Below are 17,183 nucleotides of genomic sequence, written 5' to 3'. Positions count from 1 at the left end.
CAGCAGTTGCAGCTTCCAGGCTCTAGAGCACAGGCTCTATAGTTGTGGTGCACGGACTTAATTGCTTCTTGGCATATGGGATCTTCCTGGATCAGGGATCGAACCTGTGTCTCCTGCATTAGCAGGAGGATTCCTTACTATTGATCCACCAGGGAAGCCCCAGTTTGTCCCCTTTCATTTGCTGAATGGCTTCATACAGTAGGTCCTATATGTGGAGACACTGGTTTGCTTCTCTGTTTGCTGGTGCAGGACGTCCTGGTTGCCTCCAGTTCTTAATAGGCTGTGTTTATCTGCATATAGGTTTGAACATAAGTTTTTGGGTGAGCATAAGTTTTTAGTTTATTTGGGTAAATACCTACAAATGGTCTTGCTGGGTAGGTGTATGTTCAACTTTATGAGAAGCTATGAAAGTGTCCAGAGTCCCTGCCCTGTGTTCCCACAGCATGAACGGGAGTTGCTGTAGCTCTGCGTCCTCACTGTCATTTGTCAGTTCTGTTCTGTTACTTTTTCATTTTAGCCATTCTGATAGGGATGTAGTAGCAACTCAATATTGTTTTAATTTGCATTTCCCTATTGACAGATGATATTGAGCATTTTTTCATATATTTTCAATCTTACATCTTTTTTGGTGAAGCATATGGTAAGATCTTTTGCCCATTTTTTAAATGATGTTATAGTTTTAGTGTTGTTAAGTCCCGTTAACATGCTTTCTCAGATAAGTGATTTGCAACTATTTCCACCTAGTATGTGCCTTGTCTTTTCTTTCTCTTAATGGTGCCTTTCATAGAGAAAAAAAATACTAATTTTGAAACAGTTCAGTTTTATTAATTATTTCTTAAATGGACCATGTGTATTCAGTGTTGTATCTAAAAACTCATTGCAAAATCCAGTCACGCAGGTTGTCTCTTGTTTTCTTCTAGAAATTTCATTGTTTTGTGTTTCATATTTAGGTCTGTGTTCCTTTTTTTTAAAAAATCTGTTTATTTGTTTTGGGCTGTGCTGGGTCTTTGTTGCTGTGTGGGCTTTTTTCTAATTGTGGTAAGTCGGGGCTACTCTGTAGTTATGGTGCATGGGCCTGTCATTGCGGCGGCTTCTCTTATGACTGAGCACAAGCCCTAGGGCTTGTAGGCTTCAGTAGTCTCAGTACGTGGGCTCAGTAGTTTCAGCTCCTGGGATCTAGAGTACAGGCTTCATATTTGTGTTACACAGGCTTAGCTGCCCCATGGCATGTGGAATCTTCCTGGATCAGGGATTGAACCTGTGTCTCCTGCATTGGCAGGCAGATTCTTTATCACTGAGCCACCAGGGAAGCCCTGTGATTCTTTTTGAGTTGATTTTTTGGTAAGGTGTAATGTGTATCAAGGTTTGTTCTTTTGCTTGTGGGTATCCAGTTACTTTAGCTCATGTGCTGAAAACTCCCTGCTCCGAGGAATTGTATGTGCACCTCTCAAAAGCCAGGGAGCTTACCTGTGGGGGTCCACTTCTGGGCTTTCTGTTCTTTTCTGGTCACCAACATCTGTAACCTCTCACTGATACCACCTTGTTATCATGTGCATTTATAGGAAGTCCTGAAACCAGGTAATGTGAGTCCTGCAATGTTGCTGTTCTGTTTCCAAATTGTTTTGGATATTCTGGTTCCTTTGCCTTTTATCCCCATACCCTGAATGTACTTGTATCATGGCCTCTGAAATGCCTTATTGCCTCTGGCCAGAAAAGACTGAAAAGTATAGGAGAATATGATGTTTTTCTACTCATCTTTATATTTCTAGCACCTGGCATAGTTGCAGACCCCTTAATTGCTGGAAAAAACATGCGTTCTAAAGGATAGCTAGTTCCTACTTCAGACCAGTACTGCTCAAAGGGAGGAGAGTGTTCTAGAAAGGTAGATGTGGTTTTAGTTCTGACAGTGACTAAGAACCATTCCTGTCCCTTAGGCCTTGCACCGCATGGGGCAAATGTGCCCAGCTAAGTGGTTTAGTCGCTCAGTCTTCTCCAACTCTTTGTGACCCATGGACTGTAGCCCACCAGGCTTCTCTGTCCACTGGAGTTGCCATTTCCTTCTCTAGGTAATCTTCTCGACCCAGGGATTGAACCACATCTCCTGTGTCTCCTGCATTGCAGGTAGATTCTTTACCCACTGAGCTCTCAGGGAAGCCCTTGCCCAGCTAAGAATTATTCCCAAATCCCAGTGGCACCTTCTTTGAGAAACACTGCTTGTTTAAAGACAGCCTATTCCAACTTCTTATCCTATGGGTAGATGGGTGGATAAGTGTATGAATTCATAATGATGAATATTTTAATAACTCTTTTGTTTTTCTCTCAAAGTATAATAGTGCAAGATTAGGATATCATTTTACTGTGTAGAGAAAATTATCCCAAACCTCAGTGGCTGAAGTTTAAACATTTATCTCAGTTTCTGTGAGTTAGGAATCTGCCAGTGGCTCACCCATTTGGTTCTAGTGGAGAATCTCACACGACCCTGTCTTCAAAATGTTGAGAATTGCTGTGGTATGAAGGTCACACACTTCAAGCTTACTCACATGGGTGTTGGCAGACCTCTGGTCCTTGCCACGTAGGCTTGTACACAGAGCTGCCTCACCATGTGGCCCTTGGACTTCCCCAAAGAGAGCAGGAGAGGGTTCCCAAGGTAGAAGTCATGTCCTCTTATAACCTGGTCTTGGAAGGGAGATCCCTTACTTCTACCCTATTCCATTCAGTGGAAGTGACTTGATAAATCCAGCCCATATTCAGGACGTGGGGCAGTGAGGGTTAAACAAAAGCACATTTCCAGGAGTTGGAGATCATGGGTCCAGCTTTCAGGCCACTTGTTGCTGTAGAAAAGGAAGCCTACATTCAGCAAAGAGAATGACTTCAGATTTAACAGGGATTATACTTTTTTAGATATCGTTTGAAGATGTGGCTGTGAATTTCACATTGGAGGAGTGGCAGCTGCTTAATCCTACTCAGAAGACCTTGTACAGAGACGTGATGTTGGAGAACTATAGCAATCTAGTTTTATTGGGTAAGAACATTCTCATGTAGTACAGTGCATACCCGGTAACTGGATATGCACATACCTCTAAGATATTACTGACTTTGGATTTAAGTTTCACATGTCAAAGAGTCTTTGATTTTGACACCCAAGTGAAAAGTTTTTATTTGCTTTCTTTGTTTTATAGCCTCTGAGGTGAAATAGTCTTCATATTTAAGAGTCCCCTCAGCCCAAGCAATTGGGACTCTCTGTGTTTCCAATTGACAGGTTATCAAGTTATCAAACCTGAGATGATCTTCAAGCTGGAGCAAGAAAACCCATGGTTATTAGATGAAGAAATCCTAAGTCAAAACTTCTCAGGTGAGAAATAATCAGTTTAGTGGCAGACAGTGAAAGTTAAATCTCAGGTTTTTGATGATAGATTGGTACTTTTGAAATGTTATTTGTAAATAACTCTGGTTAAAGCTTCTCCATCTTTGGAGTTGACTCAGGACTCTGTGTCCTGATCTCCACATTGGGATGTGTCCCCTTTGGAGCTGGTAATGAAATGTGCCTCTAGTGGCACAGTCATTCAGGACCTTGCATTCTTGATCAGACCCTTCTTTGAGTTTCCCCAGTTGACTTTTTCTTCTCTCCTGCCCCAGTCCCACCTGCAGAGGTAGGCTTCTTTTCTCCTCTTTAAGAATTCATAATTTTTTCCTGTTTTAGGTGATGCTGTTACCTTTGAATTTCCTTTATTATTTTGCTTTTCTCTCCCTAATTTATCAAATTTCTGTTTCAAACTCACATAGAGTAGACTGTGAGTCCATGGACAGAGAATAGAAGTCTAATGCCTAAAAGCATTCTTCCTGCCTCCTTGCAGATAAGAACTTCAGGGTCAGCATCCAGGCCATCTTTCTGGTGCCTTTGATGTTTAGCTTCTAAAGCTTCTTGTTTATCCCTTCAAATGGTCTGCGGGGGTTTAAGACTTGCTGTGTGATATATTTAACTCCATTTGAGTTGAGGACCCTCACAGTATGGCAGCATCTTATCTGTGAAGTTTTTTCCTGTGCCCAGAGGTCACAGTTGACTCCAGTTGAAGTAATTCCTTCCTTGTGTCTTTCACATGTTTCTCTGCATGTGGGCTTTTGTGCACACTTTTTCAATTAGATACCCTCCCCCTCTTTAAGCTCTATTTTTTCACTTCCACAGTGTTTCTTGACTCCCAGCCTTTTCTGAAATCTCTACCTACTGAGCAGTATTGTAGGAACTTGGGTCTGATCACACACTATCTATAATTATCTATAATTTCTTAACTAATTAGGTCTTGAGGTTTTTTCCCTACATAGAAAGATGGTAACTAACTTATTATTCTCTGTTCTTTATGACATTTATGCTGTGTAATTACTAAATATTTCATTAATTGGTTGTTGTGAGGCCAGGTAAAGCAGGATCTGTCTTATTTTTCAAATAATTTCTTTAGTACAAAGGTTTTCATCTAAGTAAGTGTTTCATCTTATTTGGGAAAATACTTCAAATTACAGATGTCGGCACCATTCACATGGATGATTAGGACTGGGTATGCGTAGTTTGGAAAAGCTGTCAAGATAGACTTTATGTTCCTCCATTAATTTAGAACCACTGCTATTTTGTGAAATGAGAGGAGTTGAGATAAAGTATGAGTCATGAAATAACATTGCAGGACCAGGGAATTATAATTTAGAAGATAATATAAAATAATTCAGTTTGAACATAATACATTTGTGTCAAAATGCAAAGTTAATTATCAGGATTAACTATATAGAAAGGAATTGCTTTAGAAGTTTAATGATAAGTGAATAGGGTTGTATTGAGGGCTTGTATGTACTATGTAGTGGGAGTACATCAGTGAAAAACTCAAACCTGTTCCCTACCTTCATTACATTCCAGTGGGAGAGACAGAAGTAAGGTGATTACCTATCTGATAAGTGCTATGAAGAGAATAAACAGGGTGTTTGTTAGTGTGCCCTTAAAATGATATGAAATAGGCATACTGGAAGCTGGGCAGGGAGAGGCTTTTGGGGTCACTGGGGGCAGGGAGGAGCCCAGTGTTGTGAGAGGAAGTTGAGGGCTGGAAGGAGCCAGGCATGCAGGGGTGTGTATGCTGTGTTAAAAGCCCAGATTTATCAAAGGTTTTTAAACAAGAGGTTTAAGCAAAAGGTTAGAGTACATTTTATAAAGATTGATGTGTGGAGACTAGAATTGGGAGGGCATGAGCCTGGAAGTGGGAATATCAAATGAAAAATAGGATGAAATGAAGGCTGAATGAATCAGAGTGTAACGGAAACAGAGATGTGGGGAAACAGACCTGTACCCCTACCAAGGATGATACTAGTAAAACATGGTCTATGTGTTTGCCAAAGTGCCAAGATTTTTTTAAAATTTCTTTAATAATTTTTTTGGTACAGTTTAACCTCAGTATGGTTTTATATCATTTAATTTATTAGTTTGGATATATATCTTAATCTTATTCCTTGATTTGAATTAAAATTTATTTTTCTTTACTCTTACATTTCATGAGACAATTTTTTATAAACTCTTAAAGAGTATCTCACACTTATATGTCTGTAGGACATGTAAGTGTCTCACACTTATATGAGAAGCTTATATAAATGGTATCTAACTTCCCTCTCTAGTCTTTAAAATGCCCATGAACAGTGTTATCATCTTTTACTCACTGAAGCTCAAAACGTTGAATCTTTTTTTTTTCTCCTCCATATCCACAGCTCTAGTTAGCTCTTCCTCTGAAATTCTGATATATCTGAGGGTTGTTAGATGAGGCTATTTCCCTCCCCAGATAAATTATCCTACAAAAAAAGAGTGATTGCTTTATATTTGAGATCTTGCTGTATTTTTTTCATCTTGGGAGTATTATCTCACATTCCTAGTAAAGAATATCATAAAGTAAACAAGCTTAAAAGATCATTAAGGGAGATCACAGATAACTGTACTTACAGGGTAAAAAAGAAAACTGTCCTAATATTATGCAAAGTATACTTGTGGTTTTGAGTAATTTACATCATATACAGATTCAGTATATAGATGATGATTCAATTAAAGTATCAGAAACCTTAATAAAGGTGTTGATGCTGAGCTCTGGAGAACTCTTAGATAATTCCAAAAAAGTATTTCTCATGATGGTGAAATTGCAGATATCAGTGATTTGGGTGATGATTTTGAATGAGGATGCTTTTTGAATGTACTGATAGTACAGAAAACTAACATATCTCACCTTTCAGACATGAAAGTTGATATCCTGTGTTTGCTGTCATTGTATTCAGTGTTTCTTCCTGTGTGACATTCAGCACTGTGTATTAATCTTGCTGTTCTCTGCACTTTGATACTCAGTACATCTGATACTGTGATACTCAGAAGTACTAGTCTTCCCTCATGGGAGTACCTACTTGCCCTTTTCTGATTTCTGTTAATAATGTCTGGGCATATAGAAGATAATCAGTAGGTTATTGTGGAATGAGCACAGTGCTTGATTAGAAATTGCTTGTCTTTTTTATCTCATCATGATCACTTGAATATATTTCATTTTTCCTTATTTTAAAGTTTGTGTTTATAAACATTTGTAATTTCAAAATCTGTTTTCATTTCTATTAAAAAGTTCAAAGCCTAATAAGTAGATATTGTATGTGGGAGATTTTTTTTTTTTTTAATGGACTGGGCTCATGCTCCATTTCCGAAGATTTGTTCAATAAGCTTAATGATTAGGGAAATTTACACAGTATGGTTCATTTTTTCCTTTTTAGAAAAAGTCTGGCTAGATAATAATCTCAAAATGTGGCATCAGGATAATCAAGACAAGCTTAAAAGTTTGGAGAGAGGCCATGAATATGACATCTTTGAGAGAATGTTTCATTTAGGCATTAACTTTGATCATTTAGGAATGAGATCCCATAAATGTGGCACAGGTGAAAAAAGTCTGAAGGATCCTTTTGATTTTCTTATTCCAAAATGTAACTGTGAAAGAAAGAAACTTGATGAGCTTAATAGGAAATTATTATTTTGTATTAAACCTGCCAGAACTTATGGTGGAATAAAATACTCTGATGGCAATACATGTAGAAAAGTCAGCAGTAAAGAGCCAGGACTCATTATGAGCCATATACCACACACAGGAGTCTGTTTGTGCATGGAATGTGGCAAGGTTTTTAATAAAAAGTCACAGCTCATTATACATCAAAGAACTCATACAGGAGAGAAGCCCTATGGATGCCGGGACTGTGGGAAAGCTTTCTCCCAGAAGTCATTGCTCACTATTCATCAAAGGACTCATTCAGGAGAAAAACCATATGGGTGTGGGGAATGTCAGAAAGCTTTCAGTAGGAAATCACTGCTCATTTTACATCAGAGAACTCACACAGGAGAGAAGCCCTATGGCTGCAGTGACTGTGGGAAAGCCTTCAGCAGGAAGTCACAGCTTAAAAGACATCAGATAACCCATACGATAGAGAAGCCCTATGGCTGCAGTGACTGTGGGAAAGTCTTCTCCCAGAAATTAAAGCTCATTACACATCAGAGGACACACACAGGCGAGAAGCCCTACAGATGTAGTGATTGTGGAAAAGCCTTCTTTTGGAAGTCACAGCTTATAACTCATCAGAGGGTTCATACAGGGAAGAAGCCGTATGCCTGTAGTGAATGTAAAAAAGCCTTCAGCAGGAACTCACTCCTCATTAGGCATCAGAGGATCCATACAGGAGAGAAACCCTATGAATGCAGTGAATGTGGTGAAGCCTTCATCAGAAAACCACAACTTGTTAAACATCAAATGACTCATACGGGAGAGAAGAACTATCAGTGCAGTAATTGTGAGGAAGCCTTCTTTAAGAAGTCAGAACTAATTAAACATCAAAAGGTTCATTTAGGAGAAAGACCCTATGGATGTGTTGAATGTGGAAAAACCTTCTTTGGAAAGTCACAGCTCCTGACACATCAAAGAACTCACACTGGAGAGAAACCTTATGAATGTAGTGCCTGTGGGAAAGCCTTCACCCAGAAGTCCAGCCTGGTGTCCCATCAGAGGACACATACAGGGGAGAAACCTTATGAATGCAGTGAATGTGGGAAAACCTTCAGTGAGAAGTCAAGTCTCATTCACCATCAGAGAACCCATACTGGAGAAAAACCCTTCGAATGTGGTGAGTGTAGGAAAGCTTTTGCCTGGAAGCCACAGCTTCTTAGGCACCAGAGAATTCATACAGGGGAGAAACCCTATGGATGCAGTGAATGTGGAAAGGCATTTGTTCAGAAAGTACAGCTCATTAAACATCAGAGAAATCATACAGGAGAGAAGACCTATGGATGCAATGACTGTGCAAAAGCTTTCTTTGAGAAGGCACAGCTCATTATACATCAGAGAATTCATACAGGAGAGAGACCCTATAAATGTGAGGAATGTGGGAAGTCTTTCACTAGGAAGTCACACCTTATGAGGCATCAGAGGATCCATACAGGGGATAAGTACTATGGATGCAGTGAATGTGGGACTGTCTTCCACAGGAAGGCGCAGCTCCTGATTCATCAGAGAAGTCATATGCTGTAGACATGGGGTGAATGTGGTGAGTGTGGGGAGTCTGCCATCAGATGTCAGGTCCCTGACATTCCAAGGACATGTATGGGAGAGAAACTCTGTCACTGCAGTGACTGTTTTACCACATAGAATTTAGAAAGAGAACCTTTTTTTGTTGTTGTTGTTAAGTAGACGATATAGGAAAGTCTTCTCCCAGGAAACACAACTTGTGGCATATTGATGGCTCCTCAGTGTGGAAGTCTTATCAGTATTGTGTTAAGTATAGACCTTTCAGTCAAAAGTGCCAGGCTATTAAATTTTAGAAGACCTAAACAGGAGAAAAAATCAATTGTTGTAACAAGTGAGTGAAAATTTCATTGGGAAATTGTAGCCCAGAGTACACTAGATAATACATACACAAAGGAAGTAACTGAGTATTATATACTATAGGTCTCATGCAGAGGAGTAGTCTTAGTACATTGAAGAATTTGATAAGCATGATCCCTGTTGAAATAATTCTTTAAGAAGGTTATGTTTATTGTATATAAATTTTTGTAAGAAAATAGGCATTTTTAAAGTGGTAGCTGTGTTTGAGGTGTGAAGACTTCTTTCTGCTTTCTGTTAGGGTGGTATAATAAGAACCACATAAACTCTCCTGCTTTAAACAGCTAGAAACTCCATTTATGAAATAGTGGTTTTTAGACATATGTCAAGTGCAGGTTTATGATCCCTGGCAGGAGGTGGACAAAATAAGGACAGCCCCACGACTGCCCAGCCTACTACCTGGGGGCCACTGTCAAGGCTGCAGGTCAGGGAGTTGAATGAACATGGTCTTGCTGAACTGAAGAGGGTTTCTGAGTTGGCATTTGAGGAACCTCGGTAGCTAGAATTTGCAGGTGAAGGGTGCTGGGTAAGAAGGAGCTCCCCAGAGAGGAGGCTGTATAAATCCTCAGTGAGTCCCTCTTTGAGTATTTGGCTTTAGTCCTTATTTGCATGTGTGTGGAAGAAAACTGAGACTCTGAGAGGAGCTGGGTAGCAGGGAGCTGAACAAGCCCTGGAGCTTAGCACAGGCTGAGACAGTTTGTGTTCCCACCAGCCACTTGGAGGCAGCTTTTTGCACAGGGGCATCAAGGGGAGTTTCCAGAACAGAGTTGTCTTGGGGACGGTGGAGAATCACTTAACCTAGATTAAAAGCTACTCTGGACCCACAGTGTTTGACATCCAGAAACTTACCTGGCACACCAAGAGGCAGGAACATATGACTTGTAACTACAAGAAAAATCAGTCAATAGAAAGAGGAAAGACTGAATTGATGGAAAGTAGTAGACAAGTATATTCAAATAGCTACTGTAAGTATAAAGTAGAAGAAAACATAAATTTGATGAAACCTGGAGTGTAAGATACACTTTTAAAAGCTCAAATGGAACTTCTCAGGTTGAGAACAACTCTGAAAAATAAAAAATAAAAAAACCCAACTGGAATTAAGAACATATTAGACATAGAAGAAGGAAAGAAATCAATGAATCTGAAGAGTAAGAATGAAAATTATCAAATGATATACCCAGAGAAAAACACTGTGGGTGGGGGGAAAGGAGGACAGGAAATTAGTTAAAAGTGGTGTAATATACATGTAATGGAAGGTCTAGAGGAGAGAGGTGAGAGGCGGCAGAAAAGGGATTTGAATAAATGATGGCTGAAAAATACCCATATATGATGAAAAGTATAAACGCACATATTCAAGAAGTTCAAAGAACCCAACACAGAAGAAACATAAAGATGCCAACGGACATCACAGTCAGTTGATGAAAACTGGAGTTAAAGAGAACAATTGTTGGGAATTCCCTGGTGGCCAAGTGGCTGGGAGTCTACCTTCCAATTCAAGGAGTGAAGGTTCAGTCCCTTGTGGGAAACAGATCCCCCATGATGTGTGGCCCAGTCAAAAAAAATTTTTTTTGAATTGAGCAATTGTAAAATGCCTGGAGAAAAAAGGACAGGACACACCCACAGAGCAAAAAATTACAATATACTTCTGGTCAGAAACTATTCAAACTATAGGACAGCAGAATGACGCTGTTAAGTTACAAAAGAAAATAAAGAGCCTCCCCTGCCCCACAGCCTGGAGTTCAATTGCCTGTCAAAAACGAAACCAAAAAGGACTTCAAAAAAGCAAAATCAGAGAGAGTTCCTGCCTTCAGGAAACATTGAAGTTTGGGGACTGCAGGAAAACACCACTCTGGAAATGAAAGGTTCTGGAAATGGTGAATGCATGGGTGAATATGAAAGATTTTTGTCTTTATTTTAAAATTCCTTAAAAAGGTAATGAACTGCTTTAAACCAAACTAATGACAGCATACCTTGGGTTAAGATCTACTTAGAAGTAAAGTGCTACAGTAGTACTTAAGTATGAATCTATAAAAATAGTTGAAGAGACTTGTGTTGTCTGAGTCAGAGATGTGGGATGACTTGTATCTTTAGCAGCTATATGATGAAAAGTGTCTGTGTTATGGATCTGTACATGTGCTCATGTTCTCTGAGTGTTCTCCATGTCCACACCATTTTCCTCCTTTCTTTGTACGCCCAGAGGGAGTGCACTGCTTCCTAGGATTTCTGCTTAGGTTTGGAGAGGCGAGGTGTGTGTCACCGCTGCTTCTCTCCTGCTGGCACACATCTGGGGGTGTCTGTCCATGTGGCTGAAGCTCCTATGTTCACCACAGACCCTCCCCCTGCTCATCAGACATAAGGGTGTTGTTAATTGCTTCTGGGGACTTCACCATCCCTGGTTGATTTTCTTAATTCTAGACACACTTCTGTAAATAGTTTGTTTATTAAATATTCTTGAGTTAATAATTTTAAGTATAACGTTTGTTACAAATGATGAACGTTTGACCAAATTTTGAGTATCAGTTACTGGTCCATGGGGCATAGGCTGACATCTTTTGAGATTTCTCACACTCAAGATCAGTATTTTCTCTTTGTGTTTTAATAATTCAGTAAAAAATTATAAATTCTTTGTGTGTTTTGTTTTGCTGCAAACATAAATGACTCTGGAGATTGTTACCATCTGCTCCATATGCCGGTGGTCTCACAGCAATAGACTGAACATCATGAGGTCTTTGTGCTACCTCTGGGTTGGTTGACCTTACAAGAAAGCATTATTATTTTTGTTAAATATGTATGGGCAAGAAAAAGGTAACTCATTACTGAGTGAAGAAAGAAAGGAATAATGTACTGTACTTCCCTGTACTCTTATTTTAAAAACTTGTGCTGTGCAATTAAAATACTCTTATTCCATATTTGGCTTTTTTTAATTCTGTATAATTCACAGTCTGTCATCTATACACATGATTTCCCATTTCAGGATTCAGAATCACCCCCAGAGAACCTCTTTAAAGGCTCCATACTAGATTCCATCACAGACACCATGCCAAATTGAAAATCAACTTTCCTAAGATTAAAACAGAGGTTCTTAAGGTATAGATTCATGTGTGTGTGTGACTCTTTGTGACCCCATGGACTGTAGCCTCTCCAGGCTCCTCTGTTTATGGGATTTCCCAGGCAATAAAACTGGAGTGGGTTGCCATTTTCTTTTCCAGAGGATCTTACCAACCCAGGGATTGAACCGGCATCTCCTGCATAGGCAGATGGATTCTTTATCACTGAGCCGCTTGGTAAGCCCTACGTGAAGCATAATAAGTTAGGCTGAAGTAGACTGTTAAAGAGGCCAGCATAGATCCAGTGTAGCACGCTCCCTGTCATTTATCGGGTATCCTTTTGCACCCGGTCATTTTCTGCTACTGCACACAAACGGCCTGTCTGTAATAGTGCTCTGTGATCTGTTTATGATAGTGAAATGGTTTACCCCATTGAGATTCTCCCCTGACCCTTATTGGCCACATAGTGAAGGGAAAAGCCCTTCTCACTCTGATTATCTTAGAAAATTCTGTTTGTGTCCTGATATCTGTCTATAACTTAGAAGCAGGCAGTGTGACCTTGATATGTCATGATTAGCTCAAAAGAATGAAATGCAAGTTAAAGTATGCTTTTCTTCCACATGGGATAGATTCCTCTCAACACTGCAAGCTCAATCTCCATATCAAGTCACCTTGGTAAGTAGTGGATTTGTTCCAGGGCCAAGTCTTCAGACTTGGTGATGCTATATGATTACTCTTTATTTTCTCTGTGGGCTCTTTGTAGCTTTTTTTCACAATTACTACACAATTCATCCAGGCAGTCTTGACATCTTGTTATCAAGACTTTTAAAATGCTAAGATGAAGTACACTAGGAACAAATTTATTTAATGCCTGAATACCTACATCATTATATTTAGATATTTGTGCATGTGTGCTCAATTGCTCCTTCGTATCCGACTCTTTGTGACCCCATGGACTGTAGCCCTCCAGGCTCTTCTATTCATGGGATTATCCAGGCAAGAATACTGGAGTATGTTTCCATTTCCTCCTCCAGGGCATCTTCCTGACACAGGGATAAAACCAGTGTCTCCTGCATTGGCAGGTGGACTCTTTACCCCTGAGCCACCTGGGAAGCCCCCAAATCATTAAAGGTGCCCAGCAAAGATAATGTAGCTGTGAAGCAGTTACTGGTGAGATGAAAAGGAGAGAAACACAAATAAGGTGACGTTTGTAAATTGAGGGTCTCAATTAAAGCACTACTCTCATTTAAATTGTTCATTAAAAAACACATCAAGCTCAGACTCACAAAAAGATGTGCAAAGTGCATTAACTTTCACTTACTTGTTAGAGACCATGTGAAGGAAACAATGAAACCAGAGATGAGATGCTGGTACTGCAGCCATCCAAAGTGGTATGGATGTGTCCCCAAACCATGACATCACCAGACAGCTATGAGCACAAAAGCAAATCATATATTTTTGTCCTCTTGGGTATAACATTAATAGAAAGCAGAGTGCATCCAGTGATGGCGATGTCTAGTCAGGACCATGTGCTCCCGTGTGAGGGTGGGGTCAGTGGTTGATGATGAAGCCAGGCTGCTGCCCCTTGTTGAGGATCAGGTTCTGCCCTGACTTGGGGCATCCAGAGATCAGAACATGGTGGTGTCAAATCACGCCTGCTGCTGCTACTTCCTCAGTGCTGCATTTGAAAGGAAAACATCTGTACCCATCTATATATACTGAGTAAACAGTTTAATGAATTCATATGTGTGAGTGTGATCATTAGGAACAGTAAACTAGTTTCCTTGCCAACGAGGTATTCCAAACAGTCTGAACTCACACCACTTTCCAACCTGTCATGATGCAGATACACTTGTCACAGAGAAAAAGCAGTTGGTAGTGGTGGTATGAGTTCATACTCTGCCCAGAACTTAGCTCACCTGCGTGGGTCCTGGGGTCTGTACAGAGAAAAATAGTCTGTTTCTTTTACAAACTAATCTGGGGACTCCTCTAATCCTCTTGAGTTTTAAAAGAGAAGGATAGGGCTTCCCTGGTTTCTTAGTGATAAAGAATCTGCCTGCCAATGCAGGAAACATGGGTTTGATCCCTGATCCTGGAAGATTCCATCTGCCACGCATCAAAACCTGTGTGTCACAACTACTGAGCCTGTGTTAAACACCCTGAGAACCATAACAAGAGAAGTGACTGAAATGAGAAGCCCACACATCACAACTAGAAAGTAGCCCCCACTTGCTGCAACTAGATAAAAGTTCAAGCAATAACAAAGATGCAGCCCAGCCAGAAATAAATAATTTTTTAAACAAGCATAGGATACTTAGAGATTAGCCATACCAAGAGCATAACTTTCAAGAAAAAAGAGATGAGACATATATAAGAAGGTTCACCCACACCTACCCTCCACCTTCTGAAGAGGAGGGTCTGGGTAGGGCCATAGACAATTCAAGCTGGAAACCCATCAGATGCTGAATCCACATCCCCACTGAATATAGGGTAGTCTTACCAGAGATGTCACAGCTAGGCCCAGATCCCACATCACACGTCTGGTGCTGTCCTGTCTTAATTTCCTTGCTAAATGAAAAAAGGCAAAATGGTTGTCTGAGGAGACCTTACAAATAGCTGAGAAAAGAGAAGTGAAGGGCAAAGGAGAAAAGGAAAGATATGTCCCTCTGAATGCAGAGTTCCAAAAAATAGCAAGAAGAGATGAGAAGCCTTCCTAAGTGATCAATGCAAAGAAATAGAGGGAAACAATAGAATGGGAATGACTAGAGATCTCTTCAAGAAAATTAGAGATACCAAGGGAACATTTCATGCAAAGATGGGCACAATAAAGGACAGAAACAGTATGGACCTAACAGAAGCAGAAGATATTAGGAAGAGGTGGCAAGAGCACACAGAAGAGCTATACAAAAAAGATCTTAATGACCCAGATAACCATGATGGTGTGATCACACACCTGTAGCCAGACATCCTGGAGTGCGAAGTTAAGTGGGCCTTAGGAAGCATCGCTCTGAACAAAGCTAGTGGAGGTGATGGAATTCCAGTTGATCTATTTCAAATCCTAAAAGATGATGCTGTGAGAGTGCTGCACTCAATATGCCAGCAAATTTGGAAAACTCAGCAGTGGCCACAGGACTGGAAAGGGTCAGTTTTCATTCTAATCCCAAGGAAGGGCAATGCCAAAGAATGTTCAAATGACCACACAATTGCAGTCATCTCACATGCTAGCAAAGTAATGCTCAATATTCTCAAAGACAGGCTTCAGTATGTGAACCATGAACTTCCACATGTTCAAGCTGGATTTAGAAAAGGCAGAGGAACCAGAGATCAAATTGCCAACAGAAAAAGCAAGAGAATTTTGGAAAAACATCTGCTTCATTGACTACGCTAAAGCCTTTGTATGGATCACACAAAGTGTGGAAAATTTTAAAGAGATGAGAATACCAGACCACTTTACTTGCCTCCTGAGAAACCTGTATGCAAGTCAAGAAGCAACTGTTAGAATTGGACATGGAACAGCAGACTGGTTCCAGATTGGGAAAGGAGTACGTCAAGGGTGTAAGCAGGTCACCCTTGCTTATAACTTATATGCAGAGTACATCATGCGAAATGCCAGGCTAGATGAAGCACAAGCTGGAATCAAGATTGCTGGGGTAAATATCAGTAAACTCAAATATGCAGGTAACACCATCTTTATGGCAGAAAGTGTAGGCGAACTAAAGAGCCTGTTGATGAAAGGGAAGGAGGAGAGTGAAAAAGCTGGCTTAAAACTCAACATTCAAAAAACTAACATCATGGCATCTGATCTCATCACTTCATGGCAAATAGATGGGGAAACAGTGGAAACTGCGACAGACTATTTTCTTGGGCTCCAAAATCACTGCAGATGGTGACTGCAGCCATGAAATTAAAAGACGCTTGCTCCTTGGAAGAAAAGCTATGACCAACCTAGACAGCAGAGATATTAAAAAAGCATCAGAGACATTACTTTGCCAACAATGGTCCGTATAGTCAAAGCTATGGTTTTTCTAGTAGTCTTGTATGGATGTGAGAATTGGACCATAAAGAAAGCTGAGCATCAAAGATGTGAGAATTGGACCATAAAGAAAGCTGAGCATCGAAGAATTGATAAGCTGAGCATCGAAGAATTGATGCTTTTGAACTATAGTGTTGGAGAAGATTCTTGAGAGTCCCTTGGACTGCAAGGGGATCAAACCAGTCCATCCTAAAGGAAATCTGTCCTGAATATTCTATCGAAGGACTGATGCTGAAGCTGAAGCTCCAATACTTTGGCCACCTGATACGAAGAACTGACTCATTGAAAAAGAGACTGATACTGGGAAAGATTGAAGACAGGAGGAAAAGGGGATGATAGAGGATGAGATGGTTGGATGACATCACCGACTCGATGGACATGAGTTTGAGCAAGCTCCTGGAGTTGGTGATGGACAGGGAAGCCTGGTGTGCTGCAGTCCATGGGGTCACAAAGGCTAGGACACAACTAAGAGACTGAACTGAACTGAACTGAACATCAGGTCCCATCTTTGACTCATGCCTAAGTATGGGTGTTATATGTCACTCATTTGCCTTGTTGAGAGCTTTCCTTATGGAAGCAATGAGAAACCACCTGCTCTGGCGCAGTCAGTGCTGTGCTGGTGACAGGTGAGCTGTGTCTGGTGCCTCCCTTGTTTCTCCTACATTTGTCTATTTAGTGTGCTGCTCCACACTCGCTGTAAGCTATTTTGATACCACAGTCCCACCAGGTGGCAGGATTGGGCGTGAACTCCTCCATCTCCCTAGACATGAAGTGCTCTCTGTTATACTACTGTTAATTATGCTATTTTCATCCCTGTATAAGTCAGCTAATTTATTCGGATACCTCAAAGTCCTTACTGGCATTTGTCACAAACTAAAGCTGGAAAGGTTGAGGGTCTGAAAAAATTAAGATCACAAAAGGCATATCTCATTTGGATTATTAGCCATTTTACTATTGCATAGTTTTTGACAAATTAAACTTTTTTGAGCTCTAGTTTCCTATCTGTAAATTAAAATGGGGTTGTGGAGTCTTGCAGTGTATGTCCAGTCCTTTCATCCTGTTTTGGGGCCTGGAATCCTGGCACACTCTACTTACTTTTGGGCAGCACTCTGGCCTGCCTAGCTGCAGCTGTATTCTATCCCAGTGGCGAGTGACTGCCCAGGTTTTGGGCAGGTGACTCAAGAAGTG

General features: G+C 40.5%; 1 protein-coding gene across 38 annotated transcripts in view; it reads left to right on the top strand.

The window, feature by feature from the left end:
• The window catches only part of ZNF605 (zinc finger protein 605), a 63,102-nt gene that overhangs the window by 20,486 nt on the left and 25,433 nt on the right, over positions 1–17,183 (top strand). For 25 of the 38 annotated variants that reach the window (XM_086347067.1, XM_086347066.1, XM_086347082.1 and 22 more), the window contains 2 exons: positions 2,902–3,022; positions 3,260–3,352. In XM_086347067.1, the coding sequence (XP_086203193.1) occupies positions 2,902–3,022; positions 3,260–3,352 (214 nt within the window). Of the gene's footprint in view, positions 1–2,901; positions 3,023–3,259; positions 3,353–6,768; positions 11,825–17,183 lie in introns of those variants that run through there. The other 13 variants (XM_086347057.1, XM_086347058.1, XM_086347053.1 and 10 more) reach the window with 1 other exon arrangement.

Source organism: Bos grunniens, chromosome 17 (assembly GCF_055505025.1).
Source record: "Bos grunniens cultivar Pamir isolate PY7600 chromosome 17, Bosgru_T2T1.0, whole genome shotgun sequence".
Taxonomy (NCBI): Eukaryota; Metazoa; Chordata; class Mammalia; order Artiodactyla; family Bovidae; genus Bos; species Bos grunniens.
Note: the sequence above shows the minus strand (reverse complement) of the source record. Positions and strands in the feature narration are given on the sequence as shown.